Source organism: Eleginops maclovinus, chromosome 1 (assembly GCF_036324505.1).
Source record: "Eleginops maclovinus isolate JMC-PN-2008 ecotype Puerto Natales chromosome 1, JC_Emac_rtc_rv5, whole genome shotgun sequence".
Taxonomy (NCBI): Eukaryota; Metazoa; Chordata; class Actinopteri; order Perciformes; family Eleginopidae; genus Eleginops; species Eleginops maclovinus.
Genome location: NC_086349.1, coordinates 1629921 through 1657912, shown reverse-complemented (window position 1 = coordinate 1657912; position 27992 = coordinate 1629921). Strand labels below are relative to the sequence as shown.

At 41.0% G+C, this 27992-nt stretch overlaps 1 protein-coding gene across 1 annotated transcript in view; it reads right to left on the bottom strand.

Annotated features, from left to right (window-relative positions):
* The window catches only part of slc38a5b (solute carrier family 38 member 5b), a 33694-nt gene extending 9032 nt beyond the window's left edge, over positions 1–24662 (bottom strand). Inside the window, exons 1-6 of the mRNA XM_063892032.1 lie at positions 24133–24662; positions 14911–15054; positions 14749–14815; positions 5235–5350; positions 373–446; positions 119–211 (exon numbers count right to left, since the gene is read on the bottom strand). Coding sequence (XP_063748102.1) covers positions 119–211; positions 373–446; positions 5235–5350; positions 14749–14815; positions 14911–14975 — 415 coding nt within the window. The 5' untranslated portion in view covers positions 14976–15054; positions 24133–24662. The remainder of the gene's footprint in view (positions 1–118; positions 212–372; positions 447–5234; positions 5351–14748; positions 14816–14910; positions 15055–24132) is intronic.
* Positions 24663–27992: the final 3330 nt, after the last annotated feature.

The window sequence follows — 27992 nt, the reverse complement described above, 5'->3', positions numbered from 1 at the left end:
AGTGATTATTATTCTATACGGCCAGATGGATTTGTTTTCTTTTATTTATTCCATCATTTAAAACACTGATGTTTTGGCACCTTTGGTTTCAATACTGACACATACTCTAGGGTCTTACCTCCAATGTTGTGGAGCGTGATGATGATAGCTGCTGCAATCTTCCCTGGATGACCAAACGCTCTCAGGCCCAGCTGCTCATAGGCACGAATACCTGCAGAGAGCAACAGGAAGTGAACTGCTTTGGAACAAATCAGGAACTGGCCTTAAGTGCTGAGAATTGAAAAGCAATGCTGAAAATGCAGAAATGTTAAATACTATTCTATGAGTGTGTGCGTGTGCGTGTGCGTGTGTGTACATTTAATGAAGCCTCACCCACTACTCCTGCACTGCGCAGCAGCAGATGAACAGAGTAACAGGACAGGCAGGCGATGCATGTGAGCAGGATCCTGAAGAACACAAACAGGAAGGTCATTAATGTCTCATCTTACGTATGGTTCAGTTATAGTATTGTGTGTATTCTACAGGCTTGGGGCAACATTTAGAAATAACTTCTAAGACCTCACAGTTCCAGGCAGCTGGTTGTTCTGCAGCTAAGTACAAAGGGATATTTTTGAAATATAGACAACTTGGAAACCAGTGCACACTACATCAATGTTTTTCTTGCTGCACTCAGATCTAAAGACTCTCTATTTAGATTCATATTCAGAGACTGAACAAAGGATCCATGGGCTCTCCCAACGTGACTGAAAAACAGCTTTCATCGCCAAAGTTTCGAGGACATACAGCTCCGGCAACAATTAAGAGACCACAGAGCATTATCAGTTTCTCTGGTTTTATTTTTATAGATATGTCTTTGAGGTAAATTTGTTTTTTAATTTTATTATTGTATTCTATAAACTACTGACAATTTCTCTCTGTGTTGGAATTCAACAGACACTGGAATGGCTGCCATACATGTAGAGATTTAAGAAAAATGTGGAGTTCTCTCTTAATTTTTTCCAGGGCTGTATGTGGTGTGCTTCAGACAAAGTGTACCATGCCCTCCTTCACTTCTCCTCAGTACACTTAGCAGTGGCCACTCAAAGGATAAGTGTACAATTGTTGAAATCCAACTCCAAACAACAGTTAGTGCTCACATGAGCTCAGTGTGGGACTCAGTTTTAGAGGATCCTCCAAATGCCTTCAGGTTACATGTTGATTTGGTTGTGTTTCACAGAGTTGTGCTGCTGTTATCTTTTGAGGTTAATGTTAGTATTGCTCACACAGCTCTACGCACGCTCACCATCTTACCTCGATTTTATTGTCCATGTTACGATCTCACATTATCCGTGTCATTAAACACGGCACACAAGCAGCCTTCTCTTTACTTATCTGGATCACAGCACATTCTTTTATTTCGTTTATTGTATGAAACCATTTAAAAATATATATTTTAGATAAATTAAAGAGGTTTATTTGAAGTCCACGGATCTTATGTAATACATTTGAGAGCAAAACATCGTACTTCTTACTCCACTACATTTAGCTAACAGCTGTAGTTACTGGCTACATTTCCCATAATATTTACATATGAAAAGAAACATGTGAAAATGGAACAAATAAAAAAGTTATATCATTTAGATCTAACTTGGCTGATTATATTCCTAATTAATCAATAAATCATTTGGTCTATAAAATGCCAGAGAGCGATAAAAATGTCCATCCATTCCCAAGATCACATATTCAAATTGTTATATTGTATACTTACCAATAGTCAAAAGCTCAATATTTCGGCTCAATATCAGTATTAAAATGATATCCATAAATAAAAAGCTATGCAAGTTCCACCCAGAGGGTCAAAAAAATATTTATGATTATGAAATAATGTTTTATATTAATAAATGGGTTATTTTACTAGCAAAACACATACTTTACTTACTGACAAAGGTATGAAACCATTTCTAAAAGGCGGTGCCACAGGAGAGGATTGTTCATACATCATTAATAACTGTTAGCAATCATTATTTGTTATGCAATAATAACTTTCACAATAAATTGGTAAAAACGGTACAAAATGCAAATCATTCCTTTGTGAGATGTTTTTTTTTAATATCACATGTGAAGCCTTCATACTGTTATCTTAAGATGTTACTGTTTCTGCTCGCTTCGAGTTAATCCTGCTCTCATGACTGAAAAATATCTGTCCAGCATTTCAATAGCATGTATCTAATGTAACCCCATCCAGCTATAAAAGAATCCTATTTTAAGTGCTCCTTTAAATAAGTTCAGTGTGCCTCTGGCCTGGGAACGTACAGAGAAGAGCTTGTACTCTGATGTTACTGCCTCGCCTTTCAGCCTGCGGTATAAATAGAGCCTGCAGTCGGCCGCAGCGTGCTACGGCCCTGTGAAATCAGTTATTTACCTAGCTGTGACCGCCACGTGTTCCAGTCAAATCCAGAACAATCATCCTACTGCCTTGCACCTCAGTCAGTGCGTGCTGATATTTACAACTCTCTCATGTAAACCCGCAATGAACTTTCCTGAGCCATTCTTCAGCAGGAAGCGACTCTCCGTAGTGTAGGCAACCACACAGAGAACGGTTCGAGTGCTGACCAAGCTTCACTCAAATGTGTCTGCCAACAAGCCAACAAGTGGATTTGGTTCTACTAGACAACCTCAGTCTCACCCTCCATTCTACACAACAAAGGAAAGTCCCTGTCCCTGTCCTTCCTTCGTCTACTGTATTTCTATAGCACTGAGCCTCAAACGGCGAATCCAGGCAAAAAATGTAATCTGAAAAGTTGTGATGCACCAACTAAATCTAAGACCGGTTGTTAACCTTGGTTTAGATTTGCTAAATGTCTTCTAGAGCAATGCAGAAATGTAAAAATAAACATAGTCCCCTAAGAGTGATTACTTGTGAGAGTACATGAAGATCAGAAAGCTAGCAAACAAAAACAAAGTGCCATAAGACCTGAAATTGGAGCACCAGGAGGTTACAGCATGTGCCCTACAACCTCAACGTCCTGGGTTAGATTCTGTCCTTCAGACCTTTGCTGCATTGCAAACCCCTCTCACTGCTGACTCCCACACTGTCCTCTGTCTAATAAGTTGAAGTGCCCCTAAAAAACGTTATTCTTGATAACACAAACCCTGCACGCAGCCCAGTTAGATCTCCAAGAGGAATTGTTAAGGCTTAAAGCAAAGTGTTGTGTTCCTTCGCAGACGGTCAGCCAACATGACTATGGATCCACACTCCTCCCTTAATAGTTAACTCCTCTCCCATTCCAATTTTCAACTAACTCTAATGGTTCATCCCAAGTCTCTTAGGCTGCATCCATGTTTCATTTGAATACTTCCCCATGTGAACATGAACCCAGCTCTATCTTCTGGATCCTTAAACACAGAATTCAATCTGTCCCGGTGAACAACGCTACATCACACCTTCAGTACTGTTGCAACGCCTCAACACCGGAAACACAGTGGGAAGAGCTGTCGACCTCACATCACCTATTATCATCAGTTACTCTGCACAGACGTACTGTAAGAAGACTCGTCCACTTTTATAAGCTATCATCAAAAGTATCTGATAGTGAGTGGCCATATTTGCACTGGTAGTACACATATTACCACTCTCTAGTTAAAACTCCCATTTTCGATCCTGAGAATATAAGAAATGCATTCATCATCCTTAATAACCACCAAAAACACCGACATTGTCCAAATCCGCCAAGCCATTTAAATTATTTTCTGCACAGGCTATAATGCTAATTAATGATAACTAACGCAATGTTCGCTAATTGTGCAAGTTGCCCAACAATATGAGTTAGCATCGGGCAGTTTCTATGTGCTGGGGACCCATACTATACAATTCTATCATAAAACTCACAATTTGTACATATCATATACTATAAACTATACTGTGTTTTATTTGTCTTGGTGTATCTTTGTTCTTTCGTTGCACTGGAACAGATCTTGGTTGCTGTACCAAAATATTACCATTAACACTGTTGCCTGGCAAAAATAAGAGTATTTATCTTTCCATCTATTTGGAATCACAATCACATTTGAATAATATCCAGTACCACCTATTTGTAGGTTTGTATCAATCTATATATATATAAGTATACGTAACATTGCAGAAATCAGGCACATTAAGGGACTCCTATCAGTGTGATTTCCGGCTCCACCAGTCTGGGTGTAGCTGTGCCCTCGGCCTAGATACTGCTCATTCTGCTAACAGGCTCATTGGTATATAAATGTGCATTAGATGATGTGATGAACAGTCTGGCACTTTGTATGGCGGTCCTCTCATCATGAATGTGTGTCAGTGAATAAATGTTAGTGGAGAAGTGCTTCGAGCAGTGCTAATGTATATCAATAAAAGACCATTTACCATTTCTCCAAAATTAACGTCTTTACACTATCTGTAAATACAGAATATTTAAATCCCCCCTGGTGCGGAGGCCTGATCGATGAGATCAATAGGGACTGGCCCCCGTTTCACCCTACTGGAACACTGTGTTCCCAGAGCGGAGGGTGACTTGTAGTTCCCACAGTCTCTGAAAGTAAAATGGGAGCTCTCAAACTCCTTTTCTGTGGACGCAGCTCTCACTTTGGGAGGCAGACACCGAATACACATGTGAAAGCAGGGTTAACACTTTCCTCTGAAGCTAGTAGACAGGGCTTGTTCAGGCTTGCCTTGAACCAGCCCATATTAATGCTGCTATAAGCATTAAGGTATGCTCTGGACCTGATCCAGAGATGTAAAGTAACTGAGCTGGATTAAATCCAGCAGCTACCCTGCAGTATACAAAGCCATTCAAACTAGCTGCACCTTTACCAGCTCTGAGAACACTTTAATGATCAATAATTATAAAACATATCAGAGATATTATTCTGAAATGGACCAATCAAACAATGACTACTGTATCTGGTTTCAAGGTTTTATTGGTCATATGCACAGCATATACAACGTATATGCTGTGCAATCAAAATCTTATATCCCATGCTCCTCCAACAACTCAACATACACAGTGAAAATAAGGTACCGTCACTACTTTAAGTACATTTTGATGAGAATACTTTAATACTTTTACTTAAGTACAACATCTGAGTACTTCTAGTGGCTCTGACCGGTTCTATATTTATCATAAGATACAGTAGCTTCTGTTTTGTTTGACGTCATGGATATTTAAATGGCCTTGTCTTGATTTAACTCTCTGTCACAGAAGGTGTGTGTGTGTGGTACTCACAGGAAAAGCACGATGCCGGTGTTGGACATGGCGTACGAGAGACCCAGAACGCCGCTGCCCATGATGGCGTTGCTCAGGTTGAAGACAGACATCCCAAAGGAGGTTTTACCCTCAAACTGTAAAAGACAAGAGTGGATTATTATCCTAACCAACACAAAAACTACAAAGACTTCCTCTGAGGAGGCACATGTTTTATTGATGTTCCACTTGTTCAATGAAGAAGATCCCTCTCTCTGTTACTAGAAATCCTGCGCATGTGTGAATGATAATGATATCGGGTGAGGTGTGCCGTAGCTAAACGTTAGAGCGGTCAAAGCTTCCAAAAGGGAAACTTATTTTTTATCAGTAGGAAAATGTTATTGTGTTCATACAGGAAGTACAAACACTGACCGACCGACTCAGAAGCTACAGGCCTCACTGTTTATAGCAGGTGCTATGTATTGCTTGTTAGCAAACTAATGTTAATACATGAATATAACATATTTACAAAGATTACATACCTCAAGGGTAATATATCATGTCTAGGGGACAGAAATCCCCCTCAGACTGAATGTGGTAGGGTTTCTGTTGGTCAAACACTATTCTCCAGCATTACACTGTTTTAGATGTGAAGAAAGAATATGGCCACAGGGATAAATCCTGCACGTTGGAATGTCCCTAAGCCTTGGGGTGACAGTTTCAGTTTGAAGCTGATTGGTCATTTTTATAAAATTTTAACCCAAAAGAACCCGGACCCATTTCTACTTAAGGTCTCTTTTTAATGCTATATTTGAACAATATATTGTAGGGCCATAACTATGCAAAACATGTCTGTGAAGTGTTTTGCTCAAAATACCAAACAGATCCCCCATTGTAGCATGCCTCATCCCCCCCATTTCAGCCCTGTTCCTGAAGTGCTGATTCTGTGACTGTAGCTTTAAATGAACCAGCTGCTGCTGGCCACGCCCCTTTGGAGCTGCTGCTGGCCACGCCCCTTTAGAGCATCATGATCTCTCCTCTGAAGAGTTTTCTACCGGGAGAAACTCAGCTAAACGCTGCCGTGATTAAACATATTATGTTCAAAACCACATCCAGCATTATTTCTGAAACACTTCTCAGTGTTAGAACAGTGACATCATACACAGTAGCTATGTATTATACATACAACAACTCTAATGGTGCGTTCACAATGGACGTGATGCGAATATTCCAAAATTTTACTGTGATTTAATTTTACTAGACGTTTAATAGTAATGCCAAACAAACAACACACTGTTACCGGTTTGTAAAAACCATGAATTAATGCTTTCACAAGTCTCATCACAAGACGGCAGACGAAAAACTCTTTGAAATGTGTGTTTTCTGAATGGATATCGGATAGATCAGGCTAGGCTCACGTTGTAGCTGCTCCATACACACTCACAACAACGTCATGCTGACATAAATAAAGCAGCGACTGTATTCACCATGCCATAGACAGTCCGTGCTTTGTACACGTATAACTTTTCTCAATATTCTGAACAGATATGCGGAGCTCTGTGTGCTAATGGCTAAAGGCTGATGTTTGGTTTTCTGATTCAACGTCGGTGACGGCAGCCTGAGATCCGAACCGCAGATTGGTTAACGCGAGCATACGTCACGCGAATTTGATGCTCGAGTTGAATAAATGGAACTCTTCAATCGCCTCATTCGCGCTGTGTCATGTGCTTCATGCGTGCCACCAAAACAAATTCACTTCTCTCCAGGCCCGTTTCTAGGATTTTGGGGGCCCTAGGCAAAGAAGTTGTTGGGGGCCTTTAAAAAAAAAAATTCCGCAATTCTGTGCGTTTTAATCACAAAAGAGGTCAAACATACACTGAAAAGTAGCCTTTATTATTTTTTTTATTTCCTACTGAAACTGCTGCCCTTGGCCTCAGCAAATGCAGACACAATCCCCTCCAAGTCCAAAGACCTGCGGACGTCACTCTCAATTGACATGAGTGCCAGTCCAGAGAGCCTCTCTTGGCTCATAGTTGACCTCATGTAATTCTTTATGCGCTTCAGAGATGAAAAGCTCCTCTCTCCGGAGGCAACCGAGACAGGAAGGGTCAGAAGTAGGCGCAGTGCAATGCTTAAATTGCTGTACAGGTCCAACAGCTTCTCACTGTATATGTAGTCCAGCATTTTAAATGGGCACCTGGATACTTCATCTGGAAAGGTGTGGACAGCAGAGTTGATCTCCAATGCCAAGTCGTCTGCATCAATATCATGGAGGGTTTGTTCCACTTTCCTGCATCTCTCATGCAATTTCCCAGTCTTGATTGTGGCCCTCATGATATCAATGCTGAACAGGAAGTCGTACAGGGCATACACCCCCTCCAGTCTGGAAAATCTGTCTTTTAGGCTGGTGATGGCAGTGTCAACCAAAGGCAGGAAGAAGTCCCTTCTGAAGGCCTCTTCTGGGGTCGATTGGGTTTCATCTGTACTCTCGTAAAGGAACTGCCTTTTCTTTTTACGTTGCCTTTTCTCAGGCAATTTCCTCTCAATTTCCAGATCTTCTGCAATCTCCATTGCATCCGTTTGGCTTGATGCGAGTCCATTTTCCCTGAAATCTTCTAGGTACTCTGTCACTCCCTCGGTTTCTTTTTTCAGTGTTTGCATTGAAACATCCGGGCTCTGGAGGAGCTTGCTCATATGGTTAACCTGATACAAAACGTTGTACCAGGTTATTGTGCACAGAAGAAAGGACCATGTTTTAAGCTCACCATGTAAGCTTTTTGCTGAGGACATGGTCTCTGAGTCCCCCTTCTCTGTAGCATATGTCTCCAGTGCTGACAGTCCGTCTAGTATTTCAGGTAGATGGTACCGCACTACCTTCACACTGTCAATTCGGGCCTCCCATCTCGTCCCTGAAAGTGGCTTAAGGGTGAGCTGCTTCACATGCTGCTTCAAAATTGCCCAGCGGTGCACAGAGGAACTGAAAAGGTTGTACAGTCGTTGCAGCATACCAAAAAAAGACATGGACAACACTGAAGACTTGGCAGCATCTGACACAACCAGATTTAGTGTGTGACTGCTGCATGGGATGCATAGCGCCTTGTTGTTCAGCTCTAAAATTCTTGCCTGCACACCCTGTTTGTGGCCCATCATATTGCTGCCATTGTCGTATGACTGCCCACGGCAATCTGAAATGCTGAGGTTGTGCTTCTCCAACTGGTCAAGCAGGATTTCACTGAGCCCTTTACCAGTTGTGTCTTCAACATGTACAAATCCCAAAAAATGCTCAGCAATAGAAACAGGTGTTTCACAGTTGACAATCCTGAGAACAACAGAAAGTTGTTCCTTGTGGCTGATGTCAGGAGTGCAATCCATGATCACGGAGAAGTATTTTGCTTTGTGCACTCTTCTTGCAATCTCCTGTAGGATTTTGTCTCCGACCAGCTGAATGATTTCGTTCTGAATGACTCCACTCAGGTAATGCACCTTTGTCTCTTTGCATTGTATTCGTCTGATGTGTTCATTCATTACCGGATCAAACTGTGCTAGGAGTTCCACTTGAGCCAGAAAATTCCCATTGTGGCGATCATACACGGTACTGGTAGTTCCTCTCAAAGCCTGGTTGCGTTCTGCCAGATGGGAAACTATGGCAATCACTCTCCGAATCACGCCTTTCCAGTGTTCAACTTCAAGTTGCATCAACTCCATCTGTCTTTGATCAATCAGTGTACTGGTTTGCAGTCTCCTCTGAAGGTCGTGCCACTTTTTCACATTGTCACAGTGCACCTTTGTGCACTCGTGTTTTTTTAGGCGATAGGAAAGGTTCTTCCATCCACCGTAGCCACAGGTCGTTAAGGCATTGTCACGCTCACGCTTCCCGAAAACAGTACAAGGGAAACAGAACACTCCATCTGTGTGGATGGAATACACCAGCCACGATCGATGTATATTCTCACCATTTTTCATGGTTCTTTTGTAACTGTCCTTGGTGAATCTTCGAGGAGGATTGTCTAAGTTTTGCGGGAATTCAATGTCCATGATTTGCACAGGTCCTTTTTTGACTATTTCACAGCGCATACTGCTTGTTAGGACACTGGGCCAACATCCTGGGTCATCACTTAATGTGGTGCTTGCAATACCTACAGGTACCCCAGTTCTGGATGGTGGGGTGGTCTCTGCCATGTCAATGTCATCTTCCTCTTTGTCCTCCTCATGAAGTGGAGATGGAGTTGATGGCACTGTTGAAAACATATAGTTGCAAATTAATTTATAGCACAATTGCCATGTGGTAAGTACAGCAACTAGGGAATGGTGATCTACTTGTATAATGCTTTAAAAAGAAAGGGTCATTTTAATACACTTTCATAGCACATGGGTGTTAGGTGATAAGTTGAAATTGTGCGGCTTAATGCACCTTCTGTTGAACCACTGCTGGGAAGTGGTGTGGATGCTTCCACTTGCTCCTCCTCAAGTCGTGATGGAGTTGATGGCACTGCTGAAAAATATGTAATTACAAATTAATTCATGGCACAGTTTCATGTGTGAAGTACGACAACTAAATGCTTAAGGTATGGTGATCTACTTGTGTAACGCTTTATAGCAAATGGTCATTTTAATACACTTTCACAGCACATGCTGCTATAACTTTGGGTCACTATGATAGGTGATAAGTTGAAATTGTGCGGCTTAATGCACCTTCTGTTGAACCACTGCTGGGAAGTGGTGTGGACGCTGCAATGTTGTCTTCCACTTGCTCCTCCTCATAAACATGTGACGAAGACGATGTTGATGGCCCTGGTGCAAAAATAAATAAATACATAAATAATATTCTTTTTATTTATATTGCACATTTTGCATGCATTGATCTCAACAACTCAGTTATTCATTAACATTAGTGAATGTCCCACATATTTGAAATGTCCAGAAGACTCTGTGGGCAAGTGGAATGAATACACACAACTATGACTTGAATTAGAAAAATGTAAAGTCATTTTGATAACATCAAGTGTGTTGATAGAAGGCACTAATAATAGGTAGAAAAGAACGTTACCTTCAGTAGCACCAGAGACAACACTTGGTAGAGCGGGATGAAGAAATTTCAGCAATGCCCCTTGGAGAAAGAATAAGTACTGTATGATTAGCTTGGTTATTTTTCAAATGCTTTTGAAATCCTATCATTTTACAGTCTGATAATTGTGGTGAAATAGATATTAAAAGCATTACACACAGTTCCTACTAGGCGGTTTAGTGGCGGTTTCTATACGACTACAGGTGAAGCACTGCTTCACCAAAAAAAAGTAAAAAAAAAAATAATAATAAAATCTTACAATAATCCCGTTTTCACTGGTTTGAAAACAGAAATACAGTCACTAAGACGAGCTGTTTTCCTGAAATCAATTCTGTGAGTGGCAACAGCGCCATCCCCGCACCCGTGGTGTGTCTGTGTGTGTCTGTGTACTGTCTGTGTCCCATAGAAAAAGCTCAAAGCTATCGGTACAGTTTTTAACGGTGGTCCAGTGGTATTTACAGCTATCATGGAGACCAACAACAACAAACAGCAGAATAGGTTTAGAAAAGGATTAATTGACACTAAAGTGGCTGTTTTCTTCATGTGGCTGATCTGCGCCGGGATGTTAACCGTTAAAATGTAAATAAAGTAAGTAAATCAACCCAATGGTATTCTAGCAAAATTATTGTAAACTCCCATGTTAATCTCCTATTAAATAGCTAGCTACTACAGGAATAACTATTTCACTGGTTGTCTCAAGGCTCTAACGACTGAAAACATATGTGAAGTTTATTTAGGATATTAAGAGGAATTAATCGTTGATCAATTTGGCCAGCTGATAACGTTATGAACTTATAGTGAAGTCAAAGGTAGCAGTTTAAGTTTGGTTAGCATGCTAGCATGCCAAACCACTGGTTCCTAGCTAGTCGTCGTTACAACCTCGCTACTCTAGCAAAATATGGTATACCCTGCCTGGCACAATTTTCATGTTGATTGTGTATATTCTACTTACCGGTGTCTTGTTTTCTATTCTGCTCCTCTTCCCTTTTCTTCTTCTTTTTTTGATTGCCGGAGAGATAATTTCGCTTCATTTTAATTTTTCACTTTTCACTTGCACTTGACGCTGTCGCGCTAATGCATGGGAAAGGGGGGCCCCCTCGAGCTGGGGTATTTCGACTACAATGTGTCGTTGCGCTTTTCGGACATCGCATGCTCTAGGGAGGCGCTGTTGCTGCCCTCGCAGTCGCAGCAGAGCCCTTCATATACAGATGACTGCTTATTATTATGAAGCTATTTAAAATCGTCATTGCTGTTGAATACATGACCTGTCTTATTGGTATGCATGTTGTTTGATTCATGTTGCATTTGTATCAGACTTTTCTTTGAATTTTGAAAAAAAAAAAAAAAAAAAAAAAAAAAATCTTAACCTGTCGTCTTTGGGGGGCCTCCTCCTACTCGGGGGCCCTAGGCAATTGCCTACCATGCCTACCTGAACGCGACGGGCCTGGTCGTTGCGCTTTTCGGACATCGCATGCTCTAGGGAGGCGCTGTTGCTGCCCTCGCAGTCGCAGCAGAGCCCTTCATATACAGATGACTGCTTATTATTATGAAGCTATTTAAAATCGTCATTGCTGTTGAATACATGACCTGTCTTATTGGTATGCATGTTGTTTGATTCATGTTGCATTTGTATCAGACTTTTCTTTGAATTTTGAAAAAAAAAAAAAAAAAAAAAAAAAAAATCTTAACCTGTCGTCTTTGGGGGGCCTCCTCCTACTCGGGGGCCCTAGGCAATTGCCTACCATGCCTACCTGAACGCGACGGGCCTGCTTCTCTCCATGTCTTTACATTCACTTTACATGTAATTGCAATGCGCCCAAAAATCGAATCGCGTCCTGTGTGAACACACCATAAGTCGCTCCTGCAGACATCCTGCTGAACATACAGACACACAGAGGGGCTGCGGAGGGGATTCAGCTTGGCGACTGCATATTGCAGCTGATAGGTTGGGAGGTGTCACGTGGGTGGGACGTTGCCAGGAGTTCAATGTAAAGCCAGCCCACATTTCCGATATGACGTCATAACCAAAGCAACTCTGGATCAGCTCGTTTCGACCCCCGTTTTTAGAGATGTGGGTAAGGAGGAAAAGAGAGGGGTTGTATTTTCTGACACTTTGTGAGTCTCCTTACATACCGGGGACACATATGTATGTATAAAAGACACCAAAAAGTGCATTTTGCATAAAAGGGGACCTTTAGATGCAGAATTTAGAAAAGACTAAATAGACTACATGAGAACCCATTTCTGATATTGCTTTCGAAATACCAATAAGAGATCTGAAAAGTTACATACAGTGGGGCAAAAAAGTATTTAGTCAGCCACCAATTGTGCAAGTTCTCCCATTTAAAAAGATGAGAGAGGCCTGTCATTTTTATCATAGGTATACCTCAACTATGTGAGACAAAATGAGAAAATAAAATCCAGGAAATCACATTGTAGGATTTTTAATGAATTAATTGGTAAATTCCTCGGTAAAATAAGTATTTGGTCACCTACAAACAAGCAAGATTTCTGGCTCTCACAGACCTGTAACTTCTTCTTTAAGAGGCTCCTCTGACCTCCACTCGTTACCTGTATTAATGGCACCTTTTTGAACTCGTTATCAGTATAAAAGACACCTATCCACAACCTCAAACTGTCATTCTCCAAACTCCACTATGGCCAAGACCAAAGAGCTGTCAAAGGAGACCAGAGACAACATTGTAGACCTGCACCAGGCTGGGAAAACTGAATCTGCAATAGGTAAGCAGCTTGGTGTGAAGAAATCAACTGTGGGAGCAATTATTAGAAAATGGAAGACATACAAGACCACTGCTAACCTCCCTCGATCTGGGGCTCCACGCAAGATCTCACCCCGTGGGGTCAAAATGATCACAAGAACGGTGAGCAAAAATGCCAGAACCACATGGGGGGACCTAGTGAATGACCTTCAGAGAGCTGGGACCAAAGTAACAGAGGCTACCATCAGTAACACACTACGCCGCCAGGGACTTAAATCCTGCAGTTCCAGACGTGTCCCCCTGCTTAAGCCAGTACATGTCCAGGCCCGTCTGAAGTTTGCTAGAGGGCATTTGGATGATCCAGAAGAGGATTGGGAGAATGTCATATGGTCAGATGAAACCAAAATAGAACTTTTTGGTAAAAACTCAACTCGTCGTGTTTGGAGGAGAAAGAATGCAGAGTTGCATCCAAAGAACACCATACCTACTGTGAAGCATGGGGGTGGAAACATCATGCTTTGGGGCTGTTTTTCTGCAAAGGGACCAGGACGACTGATCCGTGTAAAGGAAAGAATGAATGGGGCCATGTATCGTGAGATTTTGAGTGAAAACCTCCTTCCATCAGCAAGGGCACTGAAGATGAAGCGTGGCTGGGTCTTTCAGCATGACAATGATCCCAAGCACACCGCCAGGGCAACGAAGGAGTGGCTTCGTAAGAAGCATTTCAAGGTCCTGGAGTGGCCTAGCCAGTCTCCAGATCTCAACCCCATAGAAAATCTTTGGAGGGAGTTGAAAGTCCGTGTTGCCCAGCGACAGCCCCAAAACATCACTGCTGTAGAGGAGATCTGCATGGAGGAATGGGCCAAAATACCAGCAACAGTGTGTGAAAACCTTGTGAAGACTTACAGAAAACGTTTGACCTCTGTCATTGCCAACAAAGGGTTTTTAACAAAGAATTGAGATGAACTTTTGTTATTGACCAAATACTTATTTTCCACAATCATTTGAAATACATTCTTTAAAAATCCTACAATGTGATTTCCTGGATTTTTTTTCTCATTTTGTCTCTCATAGTTGAGGTATACCTATGACAAAAATTACAGGCCTCTCTCATCTTTTTAAATGGGAGAACTTGCACAATTGGTGGCTGACTAAATACTTTTTTGCCCCACTGTATATATGTCACATTTTTTATGTAATTTAACTAATTAAGATGATTTTTTTTATTTTGATTTGTTTTAATATTCTTTGAATTTAACATTATAGAATATATTAACTTACTATTATTACATATTTGAGTCAGTTAAATTAGCTGAGCAGATCATAATCATATTTCTTATTGTGACATATCCGTCACTCCAGATTTTCTGAGACATTTTATTTATTTCATACCAATTTGATCAACAAATGTTTTCACGACATGTTAAATGTAATAAAGGAGTTATGTAAGCATTTTGATTCTTCAATCGCTTGACTCTTACCTTTAGCAACAAAAACAAGCTGAAAGTTAGCTAGCTCAGTCACATGTGTTAGCTTGGCACACAGACATCTTGGACATGTTGTTATGGCAACACAAAATCAAATGACCTGGCCCATGACCCACTCGTATGTTCAGTGATTGTCACTTAGGGACTTCATGAGTTAAAATCAAAGGCACAAAAAGTAGCAGTCCCTCAACATTTTACAGTAAATAAAAAAAGTAAGCAACTTGAGTAAATGTAGTTATTTTACACCACTGCTAGAAAGTACAGTGACACAGTGACATACTCACGTCGGTGAACTGAGGGGAGGGTCCATCACTCTTGTGAGGCAGGAACCTTTCCTCCTCTGGTGGGATTCTGTATCATCGAACACAAAACCAAACCCATCACTGCTCAGCTTCAGGTGACTACACCTGATTCACCAAGAATTTAGGGCAATGACAGAAACGTACCCCCCCTCCAAAGGCCCTGCAGCATCATGGTGGTAGTTCCCATTGGACAGATTCTGCAGCTCCATACTTTGACAGGGACGCGGGCTGACCTATTCTGTCATATAGATGATTCTTTTTAGGCAAAGAGGTATTGAAAGGGGAAATCTGAAAGAGAAGAAACAAAACCCAATCTGATTAAAACCATGTCATACAATAAAGCCATTACTAAGTGTACACTCCTCCAACGATAAGAATATAACAATATTTTATATATTGGACATAACACAAAATAATTCAATACTGCAAAATGAAACAGAGTAGGATTAATTAGAATAAAATAGATTTTATGTTGCTAGACCAGTCTAAAAGTAGTGCAGATGAAGTTAAGTATACATAATAATAATAAGCAGGATGCAGGATTCTATGTACATGTAAATAGAATTAAATATAACAGAATCTGAGGTTAAATTGTACAGGGAAATCCAATTAAATACTGTTTGATCTACTAATAACTATTAAGATAATAAATTAAATAATTGTAAGACATTACAGTTTAAAATATAAAGAAAATGACATATATGGACACAATGATTTTAGTCCAAGCATTTACCCACAAGCTTCAATTAATGAGAGATGCTAAAAAGCATTCTTAACATTACATTTCAAGTCTACTTTATTTATAGATGACAAAACTACATCCGTTTACAGGCTGTAGAATAAATCACACAACCTATGCCTGGCTCAGATTTTCGGATGCAGTAAAAATAGTTTAAAAAAAACAAGAGTCTATAAACAGAAAGAAGATTTGAGACCTCGGGAAGAGCAGCAGAGAGCACGGACACACACGATGCAGATGCTCAGGGTTAGGATCGGCTCAATGGACAAGGATTTGTGTCAAACTGTACGCTCACAGTGTTAGACTGTCCTGCTTGTGCATACACTTCAGAGATTTATTTTACAACAGCATCACTGAGGAAATCAGATCCTGATCCTGGTGACAAAACTGAACTCCTCCTTATTGGCACCAAATCCACCATCTCTACAATAAATGGCTTTTCCATCTTCATTGACAATTCATCTGTTTCCCCCTCTCCCCAGGTTAAGAGTCTGAGTGTCATCCTGGATAGCACCCTATCATTCCAGTCCCACATCAAGAACGTCACTCAGTCAGCATACTTCCATCTACGTAACATCTCTCGCCTGAGCCCATCTCTTTTCCCCAACAGTGCCGAAATTCTAGTTCACACCGTGGTCACATCACGTTTGGACTACTAAAACTCTCTCCTCTTTGGTTTACCTGACAAGTCCATCCATAAACTACAACTGGTTCAAAACTCTGCTGCCTGTATTCTTAAAACAACCCCCTCCATCAGTCACATAACACCTGTCCTGCAGCAACTCCACTGTCTCCCCATCAAATACCGCATCATCTACAAGATCCTTCTTCTCACATTCAAGGCCATCAGCAATGTTGGCCCTCAGTATCTCATCGAGCTCCTCCATATCAAGACACCCACCTGTTCTCTCAGGTCCTCTTCCTCCATCCAGCTCATCCTCCCACCTGCTCGCCTGGTTACCATGGGGTCAAGAGCATTCAGTCGCTCAGGCCCGCACCTCTGGAACTCTCTGCCTCATGTCTTCCAACACTCCACTTCCATATGAATATCTATTCAGACAAGCCTACTCCCTTTAATTCAGTCTCACCTTGTACACTGTTTTATTACGTATTTTTAACTGCTTGCTCATGAATGTTGGATTGATGGACTGATTGTTTTTCGTTCTTATTTTTTGTTTTGTTTGATTTTGTACGGTGACCTTGAGTGTTTAGAAAGGCGCCCTTACATAAAATGAATTATTATTATTATCACCTAAAGTGTCAATTTTTAAAATGTCCAAAATCCAAGCTCAGTGAGTTTCACCAAGCTGTTCGTACTGTCTCTACCTTCCACACAACGGATGACTTAATAAGACAACACTGGCAATAAAACTAACAATACAATTTTTTTTACCATGACGTAATCGCAATAAACGAGTTAATAGCATACCAATAACCAAATAATGGTGCCAATTAGTAAAAACTGAATTAATGAGCTCACATTTCTGTATTGAAAGATGATTACACTTTTTAAAATGCTTGTTTTCTGAATGGATCGAAGAGGTTAAGAATCTTGTAGCTAGCTACCCCATCAACACAACACGTACTGTATCTATCATAAACACATGTATACAACAGCAAATATATTGTTTGTATACAATACACTATGGTTAATACGCACACATAAACATAGTTTTTTTCCCTCCGGTCTCAAATATGAGGTGGCGCTCTGGGAACCGGCCCTGGATCCTATCCTCCTCCATTGATTTTTCAAAATGTTAGTGACGACAGCACAAAAATCTCAGCTCTGACAGCTTTACAACACAGTTATGTTCATACTGACAGGTTTTTACCATTTCTTCTGTGTTTTGTGTTGTATTTGTCTGCCTGTATTGTTTGCCGTAACACTGTTCTTGTTGCTTTTCTTGGCCAGGTCTCTGTTGAAACAGAGATTTTAATCTGAGACCTATCTGGTTAAATAAAGGATATATTTTGGTTCATCAGTGAGAGCTTATGCAAAGCGTCTGTTTGGTTTGACATATATTGCTTTGTCGCACCTACTGTATATCACATGGGAATATGTCAGTATTGTGTCTATAGTTCTTCCTTACGGCAAAAATGAATTGCTGGGTGTTTGGCACAGTGTCAAAGTTTAGAGATACTTATACTACAGTATGAGCGAGGCTGTGCGATTATAGCAGCTGAACAAGGTTAGAATTTTAATTTGAGCAGCTTCATTGTCCATATCAGAAGGCAGAGCTCCGCTCTCTGTCTCAGTGGGTTATTTCCTGGTTAATTTAACAGCTTACAATAAATGAAGGCAGACAAAGGAAGAAAAAGTAACCTCCACAAACAGAGCTAAGCGGTTACATTTAACCCCGTCATCAGTGTCAAAGTACACCCACCCCTCCATGTGTCTATTTTTGGTCTGACTGAAGCACTGAAAAGTAAAACTCACTCACTCAGATTCAACACCGTGACACAATTGTACACTCGAGTCTGGATTTATTCTGGGATGTTTGTGCTGGTTAAACAGGGGTGTCCAAACTTTCTTCACGGAGGGCCACATACAGAAAAACATATGAAGGGCTGGGCCCCTCACTAGAGGTGAGGTATACGTTTTGCCTCAAGTTAAATTATAAGTTAGCAACATCAATCAAATGTAGGTAAATGATACTTGATACTTGAATATGCTTTAATATATCACAGCTCAATAGGGGTTCTTTTTATTTGTTGGCAGCTCATCCCTTAAATCAGAAGCCTCAAATTGCTTATGATAAGAGGAAATAGGAAGGGTATATTTTAAGCTGGTTATGCAAATAATTTTTTAATCAGCTAAGACTTGTTTGACATGTCTTCAACTTTATTGATGGAATATATTTGAAAATTGGCATTATTAACACATGAATAATGTGTAATATACTTTTACAGATATATAATTAAGAAGTACGTTATAAGACAAGTACAAGTTTGTGGTATGGGCCTTATTCCATTATACTTTTAGCATTTGCTGCAGGCCAATTTAAAGTGGGCCAGGTGCCGTATTTGGCCCCCGTGCCGTAGTTTGGTCACCACTGTGCTAAAAGGTAATGCTATTGGAGAGGAATTGATTGGTTGATTAGTCAAAGGATATACTGCAAACAATACTTTCTGGTTTGTGCCATTTTTAAACAAAATAATCAACCAATTCCAGCTTATTGAGGAAACCCATTAGTGAATGAAATATCCTCCTCATTGTTTGATTTGGCTTCTTGGGACAGCAGTAAACTCAGAAATCCAGCTGGATAACCAGAGGTACTAGAGAAAAGTAATCCAAACTACATTGTTAAAAAAAACACTGAATTACAAACGGGTTATATATGTATGTCTTAACATCTGACTTAACAACTAAAGAAAAAAAAGGGTAAAAAAAACAACACATTCATTTCCTTTTATGGTCTCAACATGTGTAGGTTCAGTAGTAAACAAAAAAGGTTTTACTCTTTAAATCACTTTCCAAATATAAATGTAGATGAACTCCTGCAAAATGCTGCTAAACTTTGAACATTAGTCTCACACTGAAAACACTAATTTGCCACATTAGGGTGATGTGTCCACCTGATGAATATGAGTCTATATTCACTCTTGAGAGAAACAAGTCTCTTAAGCCAGGGGTGTCCAAACTACGGCCGGGGGCCAAACGCAGCCTGTGGTCCATTTTGAATCGGCCCTTAGCTAATTCTAAAACAATAATGGATTATGGCCCACACATGAAATTTGTGCTTGACTTTTATTGTTCTTCTTAAATATATCTCTCTATCCATCTATCCATTTATCCATCTATCCATCCAGTGGCATTTGTATATGTACAACACTGGTGGGGCACGAACAACTTACATATTTATATCGGCTTCTTGTACTTTAATACATGGAGTAAAGAGCGTTTTCATAAAGCAAAACGTAACAACAACAACAACAACCGTGATGCTTCAGCATGAAAACACTAGACTGCATATGTAGTGGGCTGCTTGTGAAGGCAGCTCAGCGCCTGACTCCTCCGCACAACCACTCCCCTAATTAGGGCAGAGTATAAATTGCATCTGCTGCAATTGTTCTTTCCTTTGGCTCTGCCTTCATGGTGCAGGTGGGCTGTCTCACTCAAAATATGTCTCAGTTACTTTTAGTTTTTATTAAGGTCACTTGCTGTTTCCTTGCAGTTTGTGCCTCTTGTGTGACTCTTTCTTCCTGTGGTGAGAAGAGCAAAGAACCTCAATTGTTTGTGCCTCATAGTAGTCCATTTTTTGCCAGATTGCTTTTACCATTGCTTTTAGGTTCACCTGCTGCTGTTTTTGTGTATGCCAGTTGCTGTTTTTGGTTGGTCCAGTTAACTGTTTGGTTTATACTGTTTTGATTTAGTTCATATTGTTTGTTTAGATTATTTAGCATTTTTGCTTGTTTTGTTTATATTGATTGGGTTAGCTTGTTTTGCCTTTCTCTCTCTTTATATATTTTTAGTTTGAGTTAGTTTTTGTTTAGCCAACTGGGATTCCCCTTTGTTTGGTTAACCGTGTTTTCAGTTATTTCTTTTCCGTTAGTAAAGCTGAGTGCCGGTCACTGGGGGGGCTAGTCACCCTCACTATTTGTTGTGGTGAAGATCACCGGGAAGCACGAGTGAGGACCTGTTTATGTGTGTGGTTTGCTGTGGCTGCACCTGGTGAGTACTTGGTTGCACCCTAGTGTCACGAGAAGTAGCCTGACACCCCATTAACTGGCCTCGGCTCACTTTAGATTTAGTTTCTTGTTTTTATAGACTTTTTAATGTTACATTTTAGATACAGATTTTAATCCAATTATATAATAAAGATCATTTTAAAACTGAGTAATTCTTGTTGTTTTATAACCCATTATTTTGTCTTCAGCACCATTTTCCTAAGTTTCCTTTTGATTTACAATTAATAAAAGTGACTTTATTCTGAAACGTGTCTCTGCCCCTCAGTCCTGAACCTGTGTCCTACTCTTTTTATGTTTATATCCCGGGGTGCAAGTCCCCGGTGGCGTTGTCGGTCCTCCATCGCAGTTCATTATCATTTAAATTTAACCACACCACCCCACCACACATGTATAAGGAAAACACCAACACGTCACCGTGGTTACAATATCAATTGATCCAGCAGAACTATAGCCTAAAGACTAAACAGACAATCAACATAAACTATACTTTCGCTAACCAAAGCTCCAGTAGATGGTCAACTTATTTCATGTTCTGTTTGTATTATTTACCGCTGTAGTCTATGCCCTCTCGTCTCCTCTTCATAACTGCACTTTTCGCAGCACACACACTTACAGCCAATCAGCTCGGACTTATGAGAGGACGTTGTAGTGGGGCTGCGAGCGCTTTGCCCCGCTTGTAATTTTTTGTTTTGCCGCACACATTGAATAAAAAAACTACCCTGAGCATGTGCACTGTGGTTTTCACAGTACAGGTTCTTTTTTCAGTGAGGGAGGGTCAGCCCGGAGCTCACCCACATGGCTCAGCCCGGCTCATTAGGCACACTGTGGACACTAATCAGAGGACCACCGTCTGACGCAGCAATGTAGAGACCACCAAACATGATCTTTAAATAGATTTTAGGAATTAATATTTTAATTCAATTCTGTTGATCATAGGTGGGGCTGTGCCATCTATCTACCAATCTTAACTGTGCATTGTCTGAGGATCTGAATAGCAGCCTGTGGTTCACTCTCAGCCGGGGCCTCCATGGTAGATGAGTGTGTTTTTTGACCCCAGTGAAGGCAACGTGGCTCTAAAGATAAGGGGCTGGAAAGAAGCCAGGTCTGGACGTCCCAGTTGTGGATATCTGTTCCCTGTAGGCCTCAGGAACGACAGACAGTGATAACAGCTGAGAATGACCCCCCCTGCTCAAACATCACTGAGCTGGTTCCTCAGACATTGACATTTTGTACAGCAGGCATCACCATGGACTCTATTTGTAAATACTGTCCATACACAGAGACGCTGTACATTCTCATGCTGTGATGCTCTTTAGGAGCTCTATATATCCACATACACCTTCACATACCAGTGTATTTGCGCCAGAAATGAGTTCAGGAAGAATTGTGTGCTTAAAAGCATTACTTATAGAATTCTTTGTTGATAAATGACATCATAAATTAGCATGTAATTGCCAGTTTCTCTGGCAGTGGTGTAAAGTACATTTACTATGTACTGTACAAAGGGACTTTAATTGGGTATTTCAATGTGTTACTAATTTGTACTTGTACTCCACTACAGTTCAGAAGTATATGGTGTACTTTTACTCACCTACATGTATTTAATCCTTTAGTTACTTTACAGATCTGGATTCATGATGTGAAATATAATCAGCCCTTAAATCAGACTTTAGTTCACCTGCAGTAAATCCAGCAGCTACCCTGCAGTATACAAAGCCATTCAAACTAGCTGCACCTTTACCAGCTCTGAGAACACTTTAATGATCAATAATTATAAAACATATCAGAGATATTATTCTGAAATGGACCAATCAAACAATGACTACTTTAACTGTCTCTACTTTAAGTACATTTAGATGAGAGTACTTTCTACTTTCACTGGAGGAACATTTAGAATGCAGGACTTTTACTGTGACAGAGTATTCCTACACTCTGGTACTTCTACTTTACTCAAGTACAAGATCTGAGTACTTCTACTTTTACTCAAGTACAAGATCTGAGTACTTCTACTTTTACTCAAGTACAAGGTCTGAGTACTTCTACTTTTACTCAAGTACAAGATCTGAGTACTTCTACTTTTACTCAAGTACTAGATCCGAGTACTTCTACTTTACTCAAGTACAAGATATGAGTACTTCTACTTTTACTCAAGTATCAGATCTGAGTACTTCTCCACCTCTGTACTCTGGTTATTTATCACACGGTACTGGAGTTACTTTAATGATATTAAGAAGAAGGATTGTGTTTCAGGAGGTTAAAGAGACACTGTTTAGCCCTCAACTCATATCCCTGATTGAATCGTCTGACCATGGATGAGTGATGCATTAGCAAATTACATTTGTTTGAAGCTGCATTTCATATTACGTTAAACTTATTACCTGCACAACGCTACATCCCACTTTGAAAGTCATGTGTAAATAATAAAAGCATATAGATAGTGAAAGTTGGCCATATTTAAGTTAAAGAGATCCCTGTGGCTGGCTGCTCCCCTGAGGCCATCCAACTGTGATCCAGGTACACACACCCAGCCTGTCCACCAATCAGATTCAAGAGTTTCTTGCCACTGCTATTGCCAAAGCCGAATTTACAAATGTAAACACAAAGTTTTATCTTAGGTCAGACGCTGCACCAGGTGCTTTAATAGGTCATCGGGATTTAAATGTTCATGCACAACTTCATTTGTTTAATTATTAACTAAGATACCAAAACTGTGAAAAGTATTTTAAATGTCCAACTTAAACTACATTAGTGAGGATTTGACCAAATCTAGCCAGCAATAAAACCAGCATGAAAAAAAATAACGGCTGTGTCTAAAGTGAAAAACCCAACACTTACCAACACAGTTCATGTTGTATACTGTTTGTTTACTCTGTACACAACTAGAAATGTAACCTTTAGTGTTAATTAGCAACCATATTCCTCCCATTCTTCTTCTCTTTTTTTCCAACACATTTCTGAAATTAGGACAAACTTATTGATTGGACGCAATGCTGTTTTGACAAGATCCAAAGATTTGAGCTAATAGAGTTACATATGTCAGCATGTATCAGTGTTTTCACAGACAGCCCCAGAGTGAGGTAAGAGGGAACGGAAAGTGTACAATGTGTGCCTGATTCAAGCCCCGCCCCTTTTTCCAATCATGGATAGTGTATATTTGCAGCTCACATACCGTCCCCTGCCTCCTGGGTTTTTATCCTGGGTTTTCTTAAGTTTGTTTATGTGAAGTACTTATATTCTTCTTCCTTCCATAAAACCAGTGTCATAGTCTACATGACATCATCCATCAGCTGATCATGTTATCAACAAAACTGTGGTTTGTGCTCGTTATAGTTTTTTGTTTTGGTAAAAGAAAATGCGTTACATTAACATATGTTGACAAAAACCCATGTCATCAGAGCATTATAGTGCTATGCCTCAATCTGTTCTCTTCACTTGTTTCTTCCTCACAAATAGTTTATTTTGTTCATTAAGAGTCTGTGATTTCCATTCTTGATGTAAATTCTCAAACTGAAAATGTCCAACAATAAAATGATAATAATAAACAATAGAAACCGGCCGACCTCACTTCCACACAAACCCTGGTCATTTTACAGTCAACCTCAACAGTACAAACACTGTTAAAAAACATGAACTATTTGGAAAATAACATTAGAACAATAATTGAAATGATAGAAATGAGAGCCATTGGTCATTATGGATATTTCTAGAGTTTGAAACTTTGAGCAACGTTTCTTAGAGCTAGGTGGAAGAGTTCCACATCTGGAGCACAGCTGCATAGAGCTACTTTAATGAGAAGATTAACCTTCAGAGTCAAACACACTGAGCACTGGCTTTAACAGAGCTCTACTCTTCTGCCAGGCTCTTCTGCAGAGCTCCTGAAATAACCAAACCACGTGGCAGAGCAGCTCCAACTCACACAGAAGAACGGAGAGACTTACCACTCCTCCAGAAGCAGGCCCGGCTCAGTCTCTGTAGCGGACGCAGTATCTGTGAAATCCTGCGTTCAGAGGTGTAGTTTGAGCAGGACTAGAGTGTTTTAGAACCCCGCAGAGAAGCACAAAACGCCTCAGGGAGAGGGGAGCAAATGTGTGAGCATGCAGTGAGCAGGGAGGGCTGCTGAAACTGTTGGTTTCAAGTTTCTTGTGATGTCATATGTAGAAGCACTCCTCTTCATTTCCAAGAAAGAAAAAAGTGAGGTATTTCTCAGGGCTCTGGTGATGGATTGCTCTGTGGGGGATTCACTGGACTGTACGGTCCGCTCATACACTCTGGGCCTCTTGAATTGTTTCCATGTTTCAACTCCCTCCACTGAGTTGTGGCAACAGCAGGAATATGGGGAGGTGATCAGCACAGTTACACAAGCCTGCTGCTGCTGCTGCTGGGCGGCTCTGCATGAGAAGCAAACTGGAAAAAGCTAGCTCTAATGGACCAAAACATCTTTTATTCTCTCTGTTCTGTTAAATCTGTGTGCACTGTGTCCAAGCCAAATATTTACTGTGCACGTTATTTTCTGATTGTGTGTGTGTGTGTGTGTGTGTGTGTGTGTGTGCCCTGACCAATGTGCCTAGTCAAGATTTTAGCTTGCGCCCCAATCATGGCCCGTCACTACACGATTGTTTATTTGCAGGGGATTCAATAATGAACATCATTTTAAAAAGGCAGAAACTCAAAAATACGTTTAAATACCTGTATACAGAATATCCTGACCTCTGTAGGACAGCGCAGCAGGAACTAAAAGAATATTAACCTACAAACTGCTCAAATGTACAACCCAGTCCTCTGTTTCTTTTAACCATGACATGTTCTTAAGAATAGATATGTTCCAAAGACACGGAGACAAACTCAACTTCAGAATGAACTGAATGCAACTTGAATGCAAGTTACTTATAAGTTACTATAATTGATATGTTAAGCTGAGACAACAACGTTTTAATAAAACAACGTTTTCTTCAGCATGTTACATTTGGAAATGAGGGTTTGTGGGTGTGTTAACCTTACCCCCCGTCGCCCCTTCTCCTGTCCCTCATAAAATCCCCCTCTTCTCATTTGAGGCGGGACCCCCGAAGAGGCAGGTGCAGGGGCCAGCCGCACCACCGACGGGACATGAACTAGAGTCGGCGGGGCCCCCGACTGGACAAGGACATGGGTTGGTGGGACCACCAACAGAACAGGTGTCGGAGGGACCACTGACTTGACGGGGTGAGGAGTTGGCGGTACCCCCATCGGAACAGGTGATGGCGGGACCCCCAATAGAACAGGAGCAGATGTTGGTGAGACCCCCATCGGCACAGGTGACGGCAGGACCCCCAACGGAGCAGGTGTTGGCGGGACCCCCATCAGAACAGGTGATGGCGGGACCCCCAACAGAACAGGAACAGGCGAGACTGGAGGCGACTGGAAAGGCGAGACTGGAGTCGACTGGACATGCAAGGCTGGAGTCGACTCCACGTTTCTTAAATCTGTATCTCTACATGTATGGCAGCCATTCCAGTGTCTGTTGAATTCAACACAGAGAAATGTTTTCAGTAGTTTAGAGAATACAATACAAAACAAATAATAATACTAATAATTTAACTCAAAGGGAAACCTATAAATAATAAAAGAAGAGAAAATTATAATGCTGAAGTGGTCTCTTAATTTTTTTACTGAGCTGTTTATTATTCTGAAATGGACCAATCTGCACAATGACTACTTTTACTACACTCCGGTACTTCTACTATTTCTCAAGTACAACATCTGAGTACTTCTCCCCCCTCTGGCAGGAAAACAGGTGCATCAAATTAAAAGCACAGAGCTTACCAATGATATGTCAGAAGAACATGAAGTTGTGTTACGACACAAAGCAGCAACTTACAGTATGAGTTGGGGGTCAGATCCCCTTTTAGTGTTTCTGTTTCAGCAGAACACTTAACCCCAACTGCTCCTGGGGACCGGGCCAGCACCTGTAGGCCTGCCGCTGTGGAATGAAAATGTTTAACTTTCTAGCTTTAGCACACAAAACCTGGTTTCTGTTTCTAATTCCAAGCAATTCCATCAGCCCCTCCACAGCCTCAGTCACTCACACTAACGTCTATAGGGCAATACATCTTTGAGACATCACACATCCAAATATTTGTCAAAATGAGCGAGATTGGTATGCGCTGATAATTTATAAGCACATCCAAAGTTGCACAGTAGCACGTTAACTGTGGATATTAAATAGTAAGTGTAGATGGTCTTCAGATACTCCAGCCCAAGTAAAAGTACTCATTCTGCACAATGGCCCCTTCCACAATAATAAAAGTACAGAAATATTATCCAGTAAATGTACTTTAGGTAGTAACAAACTGTAAGTAAAAGTGCTCGTTATGCAGAATGGATCTTTTAGCAGTATTTACAGTACACACAATGAGTAGGGGACGAGGGCAGAGAAGTTCAAAGAAAAAAAAGATGTTCAAAGACAAAGAAGAACACGCGTTTGAAGAGGAGGCGGCAAGCGGGGAAAAACGACGACTCCAGTCAGGCCCGGTTGGTACTCGAGGGACTGGCCGCCACTACGAAAGAGATACGTGACCTCAAAAAGGAGATGAAACAGGACCACACGACATTCAAAGATGAATTTAAAGAGGAGGTGAGGCAAGAGTTTGCCGGCTTTAACCGAAAATTGGCCTAAAACGTCGCGGAAATACAAGAGCAGCGAAAGGATATAACCGAGGCACAGGTGCGAGTGGCGGAGTTGGAGGAGTGGAACATCGAGGCGAAGGAAGCCATCCTCACTCTACTAAAACAACAAACAAAACTTTAAGAGAAGCTGACCGAAGTGGAAGGATACGGAAGACGCTGTAATTTAAGAATTTACAATGTGGTTGAAACGGGACAATGAGTCTGTGACAGAACTGGTGGAGGAACTCCTCCGCCGAGAGCTCGCGTTACCAGAGGGAACCGAGCTCCATATCCAACGCGCGCACAGAAGTCTCGGAAAGAAACCGCCACCGGGGGCATCTCCGAGGTCAATTGTGGTCAACTTTCTTAAGTATGAGACCAAAGACAGCATTTTGGCTAAAGCCTGGAAAGAGAAAATAACAGTCGAAGGGAGACAGATATTTTTTGACCACGACTACCCCACCGAGGTGATGAAGAAACGTAAATCCTACTCCGAAATTAAAAAGGTTCTAAAAGATAAACAGATACGCTTTCAGACACCTCTGAGTAGGACAAGGATCCACTGGTCAGATGGGCCCAAGATCTATAATAACGCCGAAGACGCAGCGCAGGGCATGTGGAAAAGAGCGCTGGAGACGGGCGAGCGGCACGGCAGCGAACCTTCACTCGAAGAGCGGATCCGGAGAGCTTCACCAAGGCAACGCGTCGGAGAGAGGCAGGAGATTTATTTATTTATTTGTTTATTTGAAAAGGGACAGTGCACATTAATTAACATTCTCAATGTAAACATACGCTAAAAACGTAAATGTGCCGGAGTTAGCCAAAGCTAATTTTCGTCCGTAGTCCCCCGGCAGGTCAACACATCATCAACTTACACATTACAAAAGAGTAAAGACAGAATAAATACAAATGGCCTAGAATGAATTAAGACAGCTATTAATGAGTGCAGTTTTGATTGTTTTTAATCCATCTCTTAAGTGTTGTTTTAAATAACTGATAGCTGGTGCTGTCTCTGATTTTGTGTGGAAGGCAGTTCCAATAATTTGAGGCCCGAACTGAGAAGACTGTTTGGCTAAATTTACTATGTCTGTACTGTACAACACAGTCTCCCCTGGTGGCTGCCCTAGTTGCCCTGCCACTGCTGCTCTTCTGTTGA